Here is a 16965-nt window from a genome sequence, read left to right on the forward strand (position 1 = left end):
CCATTTTAGATGTATTCCAATTTCCAACACATTCTGCAACTTGAAATAATTGAATTTGATTAACCATAAGATTCTCATCTTTTCATTGTATTAGAGTCTTTTAGCTTTTGAAATTCCTATCGTTGGCCTTGATACCATACAGTATTAATTTTGATGTTTGAACACGCAGCAAGTGTCATCTTTGTTTTTCAGCCTTTGAGGGTGAAGCAAAAAATAACTACGAATATTGTTTAAACAGTCTTTTGTACAAACTAGTAATCATGTTATGTGACCATGATAATGGTAACCAATAGCTCACTTTGTTATAAATAAAACATTTTCACTATTTAAAACCTTTTGCTAACTTTCTCAATTATGAACTTTTAAATCCACATTTATGTTGGCTTTTTCTTATGCAAACATACTAACACATCCTGGGGTTTTGATTTTTATATCTTTGTCTGCATTGAGAAATACCTAAACTTGAAGCAATCCTGCTTCTTAAATTTTAGTTTTCTTTTGAATGCTGTAGTACGATAATAAAATTTGAAAAGACGTTCTAAATACGGATAGAGCAGGGTAATAAACCATAAGAAGCATCAAGGGCTTGAGGACAGACATTATATATCATCTAGTTGTTCATTAGTCTTAGGGTCCGTTGTGAAATCTGAGTCCTAATAGATCATCATGAAATAAGTAAGGTTTCAGTGGACAAGAATCACCCTTAATGGTAAACACTGTTATTTCAGAGTTTCTAATTGTGTTTATTTGCTGGAGAATATGACACCTGAATCTAAAACTGTTGGATTTATGCCAAATAAAATTGATACTTTCAGAGTAAGCAGAACTGAACGGAATGGCAGGTATGGATCTGATCAGATAAAGGACCGAGTGGAATTCAGAGAGCGGAGGGACAGGAGCTCAAGAGGTGCTGATCGGGACTATGATTACAGAAATTCTAGTGACGATCGCCGTAATCGTCGACATCAAGACCATCGAAATTCTGAGAGTTCAGAAGTTGGTGTGAGTGAATATTTGCTGGAATTTGATACATAGTGCCCATATTGTTCTGAGTAAATAACAGTTAAATTGTGTGCAACATCTGTAGAAAGAATTAGTTAACATTAAAGCCCGTTGCCACAGTTTTTCCGACCAGTGCATTTTAATGTTCCTTATAGCTGTGTTCTTATGCTACTTGCTGCAGCACCATTTTTTTCCTGCAAATGTGCACATGGAAGTTCTATTGAAGTCATTACTATAAATGTTAAAAAGCTAATGCCCAGTGATTATTGGAAGTGCAATCTGATGCGTTCAATCAGTTCTCTTTATTCCTAATCGCTTCCCCACCTTTCAACCAAGTACCAATGCCCATCACAAAGTTGCTTCCAGTTGTGTGACCTTTTGCTATTAATTATATGCGGAGCTTTTAGCAGAGGGAGTTCGTCTAGAAATTCAGATAGCTGCTCCCTTGTCCCTCATTTTTTTGGCCCTCAAAGCATTTAATTAGTTTAACCTAGCTATCACAAAACTTTGTCTTTATCTCCCATGTTTCCAAGTGTAAGTCATCCTTCAAAGAATGGCCTGACAGTGCGAATTATTGTCATCATAACCTGGCAAAATTGATAAAACTTGGTGAATTGTATGTTCCTGTTTGTTTATTTTAAAGTTATTTCAATGGAAGTGGACATTTCTTACAACATTTTATTGGCTCGGAATTATTTGGCTTAGTAGGACTATTTCCGGGGTCAGTTAAAGTAATCTACTTTGCAGTGGATATGGGCTTGCATGCAGGTCAGACCAGGTAAGGGAGGCAGATTTCCTTCTCTGAAGGACGTTAATGAGCCAGTTGGGGTTTTATACTAGTGTTGAATATCATGATCACTGTTACAGCGATGAGCTTTAATTTCCAGAGTTACTAATTTAAATCCGATTCAGTTAGATGGGTTTCTGAATTACTGGTCTTGTGCTCTCACCACTCCATCACCAATCACCATCTTCCTGACTATAATTAGACAATGTATTTTGTGACATGATCGGTGACATAGTCAGGACTTGTCATGTACACTGTGCCTATGATGCAGTTATCCATATATCATTGATAAGTGGCAGTTCTAATAACTCCCAGATTTTCTGACATCTTTGTTGCAGTGTGACACCCGATGTTAGGCCGTTGTCTATTTGATAGCGTTGGAAGATAGTGTTTCAGTCTCTGTTACTGTTGTGATATAAATGAATAATCCATCATCTGGTTTTGTGTGGGTAAATTTGACTGTGTAGATGCATCATATTTTCCCAAGTGATGAAATGTTGTGCATTATTTTCCTGGTTAAATCTGGAATTATATTTAGAAGCCAATTTTGGCTCTTGATGTTGAGTTATCATGGCAGAGTAGTTTTTGTGGGTAATTGTGTATAATCTAGACTTTCTCCTGGGAATGTTGACTGTCATTACCAGTTATTCTGCAAGATATTACATTCTTATGAAGTATGGGGACAATGTCTTAATATATTGAGCTTCAGTCTTCATTTTTTTGAAATATTTGTTTGTTCCTATATGTCACATTGCACAAATGAGGTCATGCTTAATAGGGAATCTAATCTAATCTAATAATGTTATATGACTGTACCATGCAGATTTGTAAGGAACACATGTCTACCTCAACAGTAGAATGTAACTGGGCATTGCATGCTCTGATTTTCTGAAAGTACTAGTGATGATTGGGCTTTAAACTTAAAGAACAATGGAAAAGTGGATTGGGGTAGCACAAAAGGAAAGGATCTGACTGGAGGTGGAGTGATTAAATGACAGAAGAGTGGTGGTGCAGAGTCAAAGGGTGTACAGGTCATGATCTGCAAGCAAATGTATTAAAAAATAAGGCCCATTTAGGTTAAACAAAAACAGTTGGGAATAATTAAAGTTGGTTGATTACTGTGCTGCACACTGTCTCACTTGGTTTCTTCATGCAGTCCCTCTGTCATGAAATCTACTTGATTATCCAAAGTTGAATCTGTTCTTATTGAGATAATGGGAACTGCAGATGCTGGAGAATTCCAAGATAACAAAATGTGAGGCTGGATGAACACAGCAGGCCAAGCAGCATCTCAGGAGCTCAAAAGCTGACGTTTCGGGCCTGGACCCTCTGATGAAGGGTCCAGGCCCGAAACGTCAGCTTTTGTGCTCCTGAGATGCTGCTTGGCCTGCTGTGTTCATCCAGCCTCACATTTTGTCTTCTGTTCTTATTGATATGTCTTTGATTTTGCACTCTCTCAACTATCAGTTGTGTGCCTCTACATTTAGAAAAGGGAAATCCAGAAAGTCAGTTTTTGTCCTCTCCGTAATTCAGTTTGCAACAAGGTTGACAAGTAGCTTTAGCACGGAAGTCTTTAACAGAAGTAGTAAAGTTAAAACTGTAAATAAGGTTTCATGTTAGCCAGTTTCTTGATTACTCACTTAATTGTGATGTAGACTACTCAATTTGTGAATTAAGAACATTGTTGCAAACAAAGTTTGCAGTAGATGAGTAACTTGATTTAACTTGCATCTGAGCCATTTATAAAAAATATTTGTGCACAAGTGACCATTCCTCTTCAGCGCTTTTGAAGCAATGAGAAATTTGTCTTCTGCAAAGTGTCCTTTCAGTCACCCTGTAGGAGTTGAGGTGTTGGTAATGTAATAATCATGTCTCCATGTGAAATTTATTTCATCAGGAAGGTATATGGCTTGTTCTCGGCATTGGCTAGGTAGAGTTGACAAAATAACTTATTTAAGATAACAAGATGTAGAGCTGGATGAACACAGCAGGCTGAGCAGGAACGCTGGTGTTTCGGGTCTGGACCCTTCATAAAATTCTGAAGAAGGGTTCAGACCTGAAATGCCAGCTCTCCTGCTTCGCCTGCTGTGTTCATCCAGCTCTACACCTTGTTATCTCAGAGTCGTCAGCATCGGCAGTTCCTACTACCTCTTCACTTATTTAGTAGTGCACACTTGAATTCCCAATATGCCTTGTCACTTATAAATAGAAACAGGAAGTCTTGAGAATATTCAGCTATCAGGCAGCATCTAGAGTGGAAGATAAATGTTTCAGATCAGTTAATTTTTGTTAATGTTATATTTCCAGCATTCAAAGTAGTTTGCTTTCATATGCCTTGTTAGCCTCTCAGCTGTCAAAATGTTTATCCCACTGTTCTGAGATTTTCTTCACCTTGTTATATTCAAGTTCTTCTCTTAAATTTTCTTTTCAGAGATATCAAGAAAGAAGAAGCAGCGATAGGTCAGATGGTGGTTACCATTCGGATGGTGACTATAGGGATCCAGATCGGAATGACCTGAATAACGAAAAAGAAAGCAAAACTATTATGCTGCGAGGACTTCCCTCATCTACAACAGAGGATGATGTATGTTCTTTTATCCAATGTTAAACTCTATAAAAGGAGAATCATCACTATTAAAGAAAAGGCAGCCGGAAAGACAAATGAGACCTTATTAACAGAATTAAAGAATTAGTCAAAGCAAGGGAAATGATGCTGTAGCTTTTCCTTTCAAACAATATCTAACACAAACTCCAGTCAAAGATACTCTACAGCTTGGAGATAGTAAGGACTTCAGATGCTGGAAGCCTGAAACATTGACTTTGCTGCTATTCTGCTATCTGACCTCCTTTGTTTGTCCAGCTGCACGTTTATTGACATATTCGACCGCTTGTTGTTATATTTTGACTAATGTTTGGAGCGTAAAAGCCTGAGGGAGAGGATATTCTGCTCCAGAATCAGCGTAAGATGCTAAAAAGCAAAGAATAGCAGTTAATTCATTAGTATGTTCATTCATTAGCTGCAGAAAAAATTGATCAGGTAATACCGGTCACCTGATTTCTGGCTGTTTTATCCGCTTCATTTTGTTTTCAAAACTTGTTACCAGTTCTCAGCTGTTATTGTTATGCTAGGAAAAAGTGATGAGCTCACTGCAGCATTGTTGCTTAAAATAAGAAAGAAGTAATATCTAATTTTTTTTCCACAAGACTTACCCACTGTGAACCGTATTGCAAGTCCTTGGTAATTTACTGTCTTGGGATTCCTTATTGACTTGCAGAAAATGTGAATGTCTGAGGGAGTGGGAGCTGTGCAACTACAGAATTAATAGAAATAAGTTTATAAGAGTGTAAGAATATGTGCCAAGTGACTGATGAGAGCCATTGCCAAACTGGCCCAGGGTAAATAAAGCCAAGGTGTTACACGTGTGGTTTAAAGATAGGTTTGGGAGGCATTATTTTCAATTCTTGGGACACTGACAGCAGAACTGAGATAAAAGAGAGCTGTTCCATTGGGACAGATTTCACTAAATCTTGCTGGAACAGGTACTAAGCCACTGCATGCCAGGCTGCTTAATAAAATGACAGACTGTGTTGCTAAGGGTAGTTTTTGGGAGGATTGGCAAACTACTGGAGAGTTGAGATGAAGGCGCATTTTTCACGTGCACCTGATAACAAGTGGAGCGCCACTGGGAACAGTGAGGGGATTGCAATTGTTTACAATACCTGGTAATTACTTGGATGATAGTAAATGTACTATCACCAGGTTTGTGAGTAGCACAAAAATAGTTGGAAACATACTCACAAGCAGTGAGTATGACAGTGTCTAAAGAGAGATACTGACAGATAAGTGGGTGGGCAAAAACCTGACGTCAAATATAGTACAGGAAGATGTGAGGTCTTCAATGAGAATAGAAGAGTTGAATTTATTTTCAAATAGGGAAAGGTTGCAGCACAGAACAATTTAGCCATCTAGCGAGAAAAACGAGCATCAAGTTCGGTAGGTAACAGGAAAGGCAAATGGACCTTTTGGCTCCTTCCTTTCCCCCCAAAAGGAATGGAGTATAAAAATAGGGAAATCTTGGTAAGATTATTAAGGGTCATTAAGCATATTCAAGGTTAAGAGAAATTTTTCATAATTGAGGGAATTGGGGATTATGGGGAAGGCAGAAAAGTGGAGCTGAGAATTGATCAGATTAGCCGTGATCTCATTGACATGTGAAACACGTCAGTAGGCTAAGTAGCCTATTTTTGTTCTTGCATCCCAGTTGAAATCCATTGGGCCTTCTAATGAACGTATACAGATTCTCATCCTTACTGACTATTTGGGGTCTTCTAATGCACTGGTTGTGTCCCTGTTTCTGGGCTGAAAGGCCTGGGTTTGAATCCCACCTGCCCCAGAGATGTCTTAATATATTCAAACAAATTAAATAAAACAGTTTTTAAACATGAGATTGTAATTCTTTGGAAATCCAAAGATTACACTGTTATCCTTTTGCAAATTAATATGTGCTAAACAGATATCCCAGCCACTGTTTATCCTGCAGCCAATAAACAGAATATGCATACTCATCAATGTGAATGGCAAGTACTTCACTTGAAGATAAATGTTTAATTCTGTCTACTCAACACTATTGTGTATGAGAATGTACTCTAGATTTGGATTCACATTATTGTAAACTTGAGATCCCATGTTTTTGCACACCACACCAATGTTATCTCTGCTCATGGTTTTGTGTATGGTGCAATCTGGTATGTTTTTGAGGACAGTTTGGAGAGGAAGTAAAATGATAATTGAGCTGTTAGGTGGAAATGGTTTTTGGCTGCAGGGAAAGTTTTTTAAAAAAAAACCATTAAACTGAAGCATGGGATTACATAAGAGAATTTTGGTGCCAGTTAACATGCAGTTTAACATGGTCAGAAACGATCAGGGAGAATATGCTGTTCTCAAATTGCCATCTTGTTTAGTTGAGGTTTGCTGTAATTAAACAGTACAAAAATGTTCAGTGTTAGTTCCTTTTCAAAAAAAAAGTTTAAAATTTTGACTACTTTAAAATAGAGTACTGCAATTTTTACTGTTTCCTACAGTGGGGAATGAAATGGTACTTTCATGGTTTCACATTGAACTGATGATGTGAACTGCATGATACAATAAGAGCAACAATTTATCAACTTTCTATTGGCGCGGTTTCCTGGAGCAGTGACATTCTGTAACTTACATTGATTAATTTCAGGTGCTTCTACTGATCCTTGTTTAACTTTGCAGTTCATACATTCATTCCAGCAATTGAGTTGACTCAGTAATTTCCATTTTCTTTCTAGATTCGAGCAGTTTTAGAGCCTTATGATGGAGTTCAGCCAAGAGATGTGCGACTAATGAGGAGCAAAATGTCAGGTGAGATTTCTGTTCCTGCTCCAGGTTTTTCCCCTCCCTCCCACAAAGCAGAAAAAGAATATTTGGTTACCCAGTGGCTGAGCGTTCAGAATTAGAATACAAGAATTTGCCATGGCTGAGGAACATGAAATGTAAAATTAATAGTTTTGTTGAGAGCAAGTTGTAACTTAGATTTTAATTGTGTAGTGACAGCTGTAGTCAAGTGTACCATTCTCCTTTTGTAAGTTACAAAGGCTTACAACCCAGGATTTAAAAGGGATTCCAGCACTAAAAAGGGTTAGAAAAGTTGCTTTGCCTTTCCCAAATTATCATTTCCTATTTTTTCTTGCATTTTTATTTTTCTGCCTTTCTTTATCCTTTAATATTACACACTCGACTCCACTACACTCCTTTAATGCTGTGCACAAGGGTGGTGGTAGTGGTGGCGGTAACAGCAGAAATGACTCTCAGAAAATAAAATGCCAGTGAATACTGGGTTGCAGGTGGGTACCATGTAGAGAATTTGTTGTTTCTAGGCTCATTTACACGTGGTCCGCATGAAAGATGCCTTTTTCCTTGCAACTTCTTTCATTCTTTTTGTAGAAGTATTATTACTCCCAGAGCGTGAACTTTGCACTGTTCAATTCCTTGCCATGGCAAAGAAAAGGAAAAAAAAATGAAATCACAGAATCACTGCTTCACAAAATTGTAAATGGAGACGCTTTGAAGCAGGAAGGTGACTTGAGAGATTCATCTGAGAATGGCTGCTTTAAAACCCATTGACTAACACAATCCCGTCTATATCTGAATGCTGTCTCTAGGTCAAAGCCGTGGTTTCGCCTTCGTGGAGTTTAATCACTTGCAGGACGCAACAAGATGGATGGAAGCCAATCAGGTTGCTTCATCACAAGTCTAGATTTCTTGGAGAAAAAAAATAAAAAGGATCAAATTGTCTGTATTGAAAACTGATGTAATGAGACACAGGGGCTTTTTTCCAAAACAAGAGAATTTGTTTTTCTGTATAAATTGCAAGCTCCATAGGACTGATTGCAAGTACAGCCTTTGTATAAATAAGTATAAAGCACAGCTAAAGCATTGATTCATACAGGGCAGCAAAGGTAGTGCTGAACATAGAATAGACTGTAAGTTAAGTCTCAATTTCTGGTTGGCTTTCTGTGGATCCATACAAAGCTATGTTGTTCTCATTGAAGAACATGTTCATTTCGTTCACTATAACCTTATTTTTGGAATGATACTAACGTAATGCCCAAAGTCTCATTCAGTTAGTCTTCCATCACCTGAGAATGGGCCAATTTTTCCACATGTTAGAGCAAAGGCAGTAATGTCAGATGGCAATACACAATGGTGTGTAGGTGAGTGAGTTGAGTACAAAACGGGTATTGGGATGTTTGTTGAGAGCAATACTGACAATTGTATAGTGTATTTAGCTTACCATGCTGTTTCCTGTTGAAGAGGACAGGAAGTCAAGTGAACTGTTTCTAGGCATCTGGTGCTCTGGACCCGTTTGGGGAAAGGTCTTCTGCTACAGCCCTGATTGATTTACCTTTCAACTTAAAGATTGGATTTCCCTGGTTATAGATGTGACTGGTGTGTATACACTGAACAGTAAGCACAAGCCTCTTTCCTTGTGTGAGGTGTTTGTGCACTAATTGGGCACAATACCTCACCCAGACAGATTCTATCACCTTCCTCATGAAGGATAAGTTGAAATAAAAACATTTTCCTTTAGGGCCACGTGTGCTACTTTGTATTTGGTCATTTCTAAATTATTAACTGTGTCTTGTGCTTGTTATCAGATCTATGTATTTGTACTTTATACAGAACAATTACAGCGTGTCGAAGGCATTTTTATTAAAATACAAGTTAACTTTTACGGTACACTCAAGGTCATGAGCAGCCTTAAAAAATACAAATATGAAGCAAGTTACTGCTGAGCATCAAAAGTTAGGAATAAGCTTTAGTCGTAGGTGATGAGAAATCAGTTATTTCAGACCCTACACCTATTTCTCTTCTGTCCGAAATACGCACTACTATCTGCTTCGAAGCCTCCCTCACCTCCTTTTGATATCTACCACAATGATATGCGTGAGAAATTTTAGCATGACTTGAAAATATTCATTGCAGCGGAATAGTTATTTTAAGAAGTATCCTCATGAGACTGATTACAAACACTGCCCTTTCATATCTATGACTTGTATTTAAATTTGTCCCTGTATTTTTTTTAGGCGAAACACTCTTAACACCTGTAAAAATCTTGGTGTAAGTCTGATTTCATGTTTTAAATGGGCATGACATCACACAACCAAATTTCCACGATTTAGGAGTGGTTGAAAGGGTACTGGGAACGAAGTTTTAAAAAGCATTTTACAGTAGGGAGGTATGGCATTGGGATTAAGGCACAGTATGCAGAGTATCTTTCAAAAAAAAATCAATCAGCCTGTGTCTGATTGTTGTGATGGATGGAAATGTTTAAAAGCATCCTTTGGGTAGCTAGGTTAATAAAATTTGCTGTTGTTTGATATGTTGCATTATATTATTCAGTATTCCAGGCAGAATATAAATTGTTCACTACAATAATGAGCATTACTGAGCAGACTGGGTTATGGCTATTCTGAAAATCAATTCTACAGGGTGTCAGATGTGATGATAACCTACTGCTTTGCCTTCATTCTGTGTTCCCTGTTTGATTTCTTCATGTCATCAGACTTTAGACAGCTGCTCTGTTCAGCATGTGTAGTGTTGCTGAGGATCAGTTTTCAAAGTGTTTTTCCTGGTCAAAGCCCACCTTTGAAATATATTGAATTGCATTTTATGAAAATACTCTGCCTGGATTGCCTTCAAGTGATAGAGGAAGGCACGCTGTTCAGTGAGGTGTTGCTATTTTAATGGTTGTGCAGCATCTTTACCAACTAGGTTATGCATCTGCTATATGCATGCACAATTTTTAAAACTTATTTTTATCTCATTGCATTTCCTTCAAAATTGAAATTGATCCCTTACATCCATTATTCAAAATGAATTGTAATATGCAGAGGGGCATTAACAACAAGCTCAATTTCTGCTCTTTCATTTGGAGGTGGTATAATCCACGAAGTGGAGAGTCAACCATTGCCCAGATTTTTAAAATGACAGACATCCTAGTGGCAGTTTTATGTTGTCGAACTTGTTGACAGCCTGCATATTTTCATCAAAGATATTACAGTCTACAGAAAGAGAACTGATTGGGGTCAAAAGGCAGTGTGGTCACAACTTTGAGGGTCTTTTTCTTCGTTCTTATTAAAAGAAATAGAAATAGTACACCATAACTTGAATAAAGTATAGGAAAACAATAGGGACTCATCTAAAATTTGGGAGGTGGTGTAACTTCTCTCACATTTAATTTAAAATATGCTTTTTGAAAAAGCAGTTTTTCCTCTAAAAATTATTCTTCTAGTGCAAATCGAGGAAATGAATGTTCAGACTATTTATAACCCAAACTGCTCATTATTATGTTGTTCACTTTATACTGTGCCTGGGATATTGCATAGTATACATCAAATAATTGCATTTTTCTCTATAGCCAGGTTGTGTTTGAAGGATCAAAATACTAAATCCATGAAACTACTGTTGACACTTCAGTGATTTCAGAGTTTTTAATTTGATTCCATGGAACTTTATATTGTGAGGTCCCCTATTTGACCAACTGAAAATAGCAAGCAGTTTTGAAAACATCAAGGCAGCAAGTTCGAATTGAAAATTGAAAAGTTTAGGATTTTTAATGACGTAAACTTAAGTGCAGTTTTTACTTTGTTGCAGTGCTGAGCTGGTTTGTGGAGATAACCTGTTAGGTTCTGAATTACACTAGATTATCTGGTAGGGCTTGCTCAGCAATGGCTGCTGAAGAGTACTTGCTGTTCCTGACTTTGAAATGACTTGGACAGATCCTGAAAGTGCACTGCGAACTGTGTCTGCAGGTCCCAACTTGTGTTTTAATATAAAGTTGGTAAAACACTTTGTGCATCTAATTTGAAATGATTCTATGCTTGTGGTGTTTCCACCCAGTATCAACGGCTTTCAGTAGTAGCAACAAACTTTCATTGAATGTTGGGTTTGTTTTCCTTTATTGTACTGCCAAAACCAAACATGCAAACTCAGTTTTGTTTCATACTGAATTCATAAGCTTGAAAGTACTGCTGGCTTTCAAAAATAAGGTGCATGTTGAATTCTGAGAAGCTACAGTCAGGATTGTTAATGATTAGGGTGAAGTTCTTGGGCCAGATCAAGATAGTAACACATTTGTCACCAAAGATTTTGTAGCACTGTCACAATGTTACTTATACTTTGTTCAAACTAGCCAATGGGATCAGAAAACCTCCATTAAGGGTATTAGATGATGCTGTAGATTCTGCTAAGGTTAGCACTTGATATGTTATAAAAGGAAGAAAATAGCTTTTTGATTTGTTAAAGAAAAGCATGTTTTAAAACAGTTTTCTTCATAACTTCAAAACAAGTTTTTTTTTTCTCTGCAAGCATTAACACTATAGACGTGTCTCACTCCAGATTGCTTATGATAATGCTCTTCTTACTGGACCTTTTGTGACTTGGCCTGCTTCCATCTTATTGAGGACTAATGAGGATGGGCTAAGTGTAGGTAACCTAGTCCCCTGACCTCCCTTTCCTGTATGAACATAAATGAACGTGTGCATTCATGCACTAATTTGGGAGGAATAACTCCCTTCCTACACGTGTGCACTGCCATGGGAATATTGATACTTTGCCTTGAAACAATACTAAATGACTCTTTATTTTTTTACAGAAACATCTGACTATTCAAGGGAAGTATGTTACCATGCACTACAGCAATCCACGACCAAAGGCCTATGAGGATTGGCTTTGTGGCAAGGTACTTTGATTAATAAGAACAGAGCCTTTATAGGTTTATTACACCAACAATCTATTGGAATTCTCTTTTGAAATATTAATGGATTAGTGCATATCATGATATTTTGGAGGATAGGTAATATATCTGCAAGATTATCTTTCAAATCTTTTTATTAAATAAGCTTCAAGTGAGTTACACCTATGTAAGTTAAAAATAAGTTGTTAAATTTTGACAAAATAAAAATCCTTCAAAAATTACTAAATTTTAATTAACTACAAGTCTAAGTTGTCATTGAATATATTCATTGTATATTTCATTTTGTGTATGGAGTGCAATTTTAGACTTTATTTTACTGTTGATTTATACACCAAATCAGTTTCTGATGTTTGTAAATTTTATGGACTTGCAAATACAGTGCGGCATATATAACTTCAAGAGGAGAGAAAAATGTTTCAAATGTGGGGCATCAAAATCTGGTAAGTAGATATGAACTGATATTAGCTGCAATGTTTATCCAGGAGATTTTTAGGCAGTACCCTGAATTTCGTTGTACTGTCTGTTTGGTTCACTGCCAAGTTTGAACTTCTGTTTAAAAGGGGACAGCAACTTAATTATAGCTCTCTACAGTCACCTTTGTTGAAGTACAGAACTTTTCTTAAATTACCACCTATTTATTCATGTCATTTTAACTATATATTTAAATTTTAAAAAGAGCACATAACCAAGAAGCTGCAGATCAATCAGTTATCCATCACTAGTTGAAAAGGTATTGAAATTGCAGAATTTTCTGCAACAGGTAAAGAATTTAACAAAACATTGAGAAACCGAAAATATTAGTATGGATTTCAAAAGCAGTGGTCTTGCTTGATTAACCTTATTGAATTCTTTGAAGAAGGTATACAAATGTTAAACATGGAAATGTACTAGATGTAACACATTTCTAAAAGCCCTTGAAAGGAATATCACAGATGAATGATTGAGGATTGAACTTGCAAATTCAGGGGTCAGGTGGTAGAATAGATAGCTGACTGAAAATTAGAACGTAGAGCTGTGATAGCTAGGAAACAGTGTTCCTCATAGATATTGCTGGGACTACTATTGTCCACAATGAATGGTTAACACCTTATAACTCAGAAATGTCTCTAAATTCGTGTAGTGCCAAATTGAGGTATATTTTTGGAGCTGAAGAAAAGTGTAATAGCAAGTTAAAAGAAGGCATCAGAAAACTAGTAGAATATGCTGTAATTGGCAAATGTATTTTAACACAGATATGTCTGAAGTCTTCGATTTTGGTAAGGTTCATAAGAAAATAAGAATTCAAAAGGAATTCAGTCCAGGCATATGAATACACTAATCACCAAAAGTTATGACAACAGCCCAATAATATCATAACTGAGACAAAGCAAAGACTTGTGATATTACTAGAGGGATAGAATTGGAAAGCAAATAAGTTAGCCTCACCTGTGTCAAATTTGCTTAGTGTACAATTGAAGTTTTTGCTGTAGTTCAGGCTGTCCTATTAGAAATGCGATGTAGAGACACTGGGGAGGGTGTGGAAAAAAAATTACAAGTATACCAGATCTGAGCAGTGGCTGGAACTATAAAAAGATGAATGAGCTGCCTCAAAATAAAGTCCGAGGGGTAAATTAATGAGGCTTTTTAAATTTTTGAACACTTAGTTTGTGTATTGTGGACAATAGTAGTCCCAGCAATATCTATGAGGAACACTGTTTCCTAGCTATCACAGCTCTACTTTCTAATTTTCAGTCAGCTATCTATTCTACCACCTGACCCCTGAATTTGCAAGTTCAACCCTCAATCGTTCATCTGTGATACTCCTTTCAAGGGCTTTTAGAAATGTGTTACATCTAGTACATTTCCATGTCTAACATTTGTATACCTTCTTCAAAGAATTCAATAAGGTTAATCAAACAAGACCACTGCTTTTGAAATCCATACTAATATTTTCGGTTTCTCAATGTTTTGTTAAATTCTTTACCTGTTGCAGAAAATTCTGCAATTTCAATACCTTTTCAACTAGCCTGTCAGTATAAAGTAATAGCCTACTTGGCAATTTTTGGGTGTGCACAATTTCCATCCTTCATCTATGGTCAAGACTGCCTCTTTCAGCTTCTGGGATATTGAACTCTCGTATCGTACGTCTTTTCCGCTGCTGCGGAAGCCCTTACCCATGACTTCATTATGGTAGAATGAATTAAGAAAACGTTTTCACTCAAGCTGTGGTGGAGGCAGAAACCCTGAAGCTGTTTAAGAACTTAGATGAGGGGATCAGATGGGACAATGAATTTGAGGTTGAGCATTATCTATAAGCAGGCTCAAGGGGCATGTGGTTTATTTCTATTTCCAATCGTCTAAGTAAACATGCAAAGAAAAACAGCCGTTTTGTTTCATAAAATACTATTTTTCTATGAATGACCTCCCGTGTACATTCTTTAAAAGATCGCTGATCTCTTTTTCTATGAAACTTAGCAACTGTTTCTCTTTACCCAGAGTCTGAACAGGATCAGCATCCTGCATCAGTTGAAGTTCAGCAATCGCTTGATTACTACAGTGACAGTAAGTTAAAATTATTTTCCAAGCATTGCCTGCCTGCTTGCTTATTTTGTTTTGTTCAAAGAAATTTGTTATGCTATGTATTTCGTAATGCATTTTAATAGCAGAATTTTTGGCCATCTATTGAATATGGTCTTTCGAAAATCATTCAGTAATGACTCAGTTAGGTGGTCTGGGGGAAGATTGCAATTTACATTTAAAACCTTGAAATTATATTCCAACACTCTTCAATCTTAAATTTGTTTCTTCTTCCATAATCATCATCTGTATTGATGTCCACTGGTTTCTTGTCCATCTTGCAATACCTTTTGAGGTGTTCCTAGTTTGTGACAAGCTGTAATGGTGGGAAAATCAGAGCCATTAACTTAATCATTTATGGTCTCAGTGACCTTTTTTTAATTGTATAACATAGGCATTTGAGTGTCCAATATGATAGGTGGCCTGCTTAATTTGTAATAGAGAGAAGCTGCTGGGCCTTTTGGATCTGCTATCTCAGATTTAGAAGGCAAGCATGCAAAACAATCAAAAGTAATAATGTTTTCTGGATTCCCTTGTAATAATGCAATTGCTGTGAATTTCAGAATGGCCCTGTGCACGTAGGCAGGGGGAGTTTTGGCAGCCTTCAGAATGTGTCTGTGCACTTGCTTCTGATGGCATGCATTTTGTATGCAGTGACGTCAGTGCTAGCACATGTGCAGATTGCCCTTCCTTTATTTGTAGCTAATCAGCTGTCTTGTCAGCTTGTGTCAGTTCGGTTGTGGGGCTTGGGCATCAGTGTGAGTTAATCTCTTGCATCTTCTGCTGTTTCCTTATGCTCTGGGTTCACTGCTTTAGCTTCCTGATGTTCTATTCTCAAACTACAGTTGTTAGAAAAATTTCTGTCAGTTTCAAATGACATTGGATTCATTTTTGTGCATGCTCAATTTTTTTTCACCACCTGAAGATGCCAGTTGCAGCCTTTTTGATATTAGTCTTTCTCAAAGCCAGATTCATGATATGATTAAACTTGCTTAGCAAGTCAAGAAGATACCACTAATTTCAGAAATTCTGTTCCTAAAACACACCCTCTCGTGCTCCCGCTCCATTAATATAACTCAGTCCCAAATTTTGGCTGGAAATGCTCTTGATAGTTATAGTAGGCTAGTGGTGTTAATGTATCCTGATGTGGTTCTCCTGCCGCCATCCCGAGAAAATGTTAAACTAACAAGCACTGCAGATAGAACTGGTGTATGTTCGAAATAAGTAGTGGGAGTGATGGAGAAGGTCACGGTGGATCATGGACTCAGCACTTTTGCCTGAGGCAGCTTTCTGCAGTTCCTACTGTCTCTGAAGCAATTTTAACCCCACTGCAAAGTCTCACCTAAGAATGCCTACCTTTGAAGAAGTTACCCTCCTCCCTCTGGAAAGACCTCATTGGAACTCTTTCCCACTGCAACTTTCTTGTAATCTCTTCGGCCCTGAAACTACTCGACCCTCCACCTATCTTCTCATCTATCCATCTTCGATCCGTCTGCCCCCCCTATTTATTTCAGACCCCCCTTCCCTGCCCCCATTTCTGAAGAAAGTTCCAAGCCTGAAACATCAGCTTTCCTGCTCCTCTGATGCTGCTTGGCCTGCTCTGTTCATCCAGCTCTATACCTTGTTATCTCCAGCATCTGCAGTTCCTACTATCTCTTATCCATGTGTGATCATATTTCCAAGACAGAGTGCAGTTCCAGTGCTATGGATTGGATGGAATATGTCTGAAACAGGGGATAGAGGTCACTGTTGGGAGTTACCCTTAGGCTCCCAAGGAATTACATCAGTGTAGGACACAATATAAATTGGGATTGGGGCATTTACGTTGTCATTGAGTATCTTTAATCTGCATTTTGATGGACTAATTGAATGGGGAAAAGCAAAGACCGGGCACGCTTTTTAGAAGTTTACGTGACACAACTACCTAAGACCAGGCTGTAAATAAGAACCCGCGTAGTTATGAATCATCAACGTGATAGCGGTTACAAGATAGAATTTCAAATTCTGTTTTGGCCCTCTTGTGTTGCTGTAGTAGTTTCACTGTCCCTTGTCTACTGAGGCCTGGGTTCAGCCCACAGCTCTTCCAAAGGTGTGTAATAATATCTCTAAACATGTTGATTAGAAAAAAAATTGGCCAAATTCAGTTTAGGAGGACCCTGTTATGGTGCAGTCCCCTACCCCACGACCAAAAGGGCCAGGATCTAACCCACCTGTGCCATATAAGATCTCTGAATGGTTGATTAGAAAAATAGGTCAAATTCAGTTTGAGGGAGAGCAAATCTGATCTCAAACCGATGTCCTTAACCTAAATTGCAGGGGTTTAAGATAGAGCTG

The 16965-nt window shown here is 37.6% G+C and overlaps 1 protein-coding gene across 9 annotated transcripts in view; it reads left to right on the top strand.

Annotated features, from left to right (window-relative positions):
• Nucleotides 1–16965, top strand: part of LOC125460431 (RNA-binding protein 5-like) — a 48249-nt gene that overhangs the window by 14253 nt on the left and 17031 nt on the right. For all 9 annotated transcript variants that reach the window (XM_048547929.2, XM_059649769.1, XM_048547933.2 and 6 more), the window contains 7 exons: nucleotides 816–1002; nucleotides 4221–4373; nucleotides 7106–7178; nucleotides 7979–8052; nucleotides 11974–12060; nucleotides 12455–12515; nucleotides 14551–14616. In XM_048547929.2, the coding sequence (XP_048403886.1) occupies nucleotides 816–1002; nucleotides 4221–4373; nucleotides 7106–7178; nucleotides 7979–8052; nucleotides 11974–12060; nucleotides 12455–12515; nucleotides 14551–14616 (701 nt within the window). The remainder of the gene's footprint in view (nucleotides 1–815; nucleotides 1003–4220; nucleotides 4374–7105; nucleotides 7179–7978; nucleotides 8053–11973; nucleotides 12061–12454; nucleotides 12516–14550; nucleotides 14617–16965) is intronic.

This window comes from Stegostoma tigrinum, chromosome 11, assembly GCF_030684315.1.
Source record: "Stegostoma tigrinum isolate sSteTig4 chromosome 11, sSteTig4.hap1, whole genome shotgun sequence".
Lineage (NCBI taxonomy): Eukaryota > Metazoa > Chordata > Chondrichthyes > Orectolobiformes > Stegostomatidae > Stegostoma > Stegostoma tigrinum.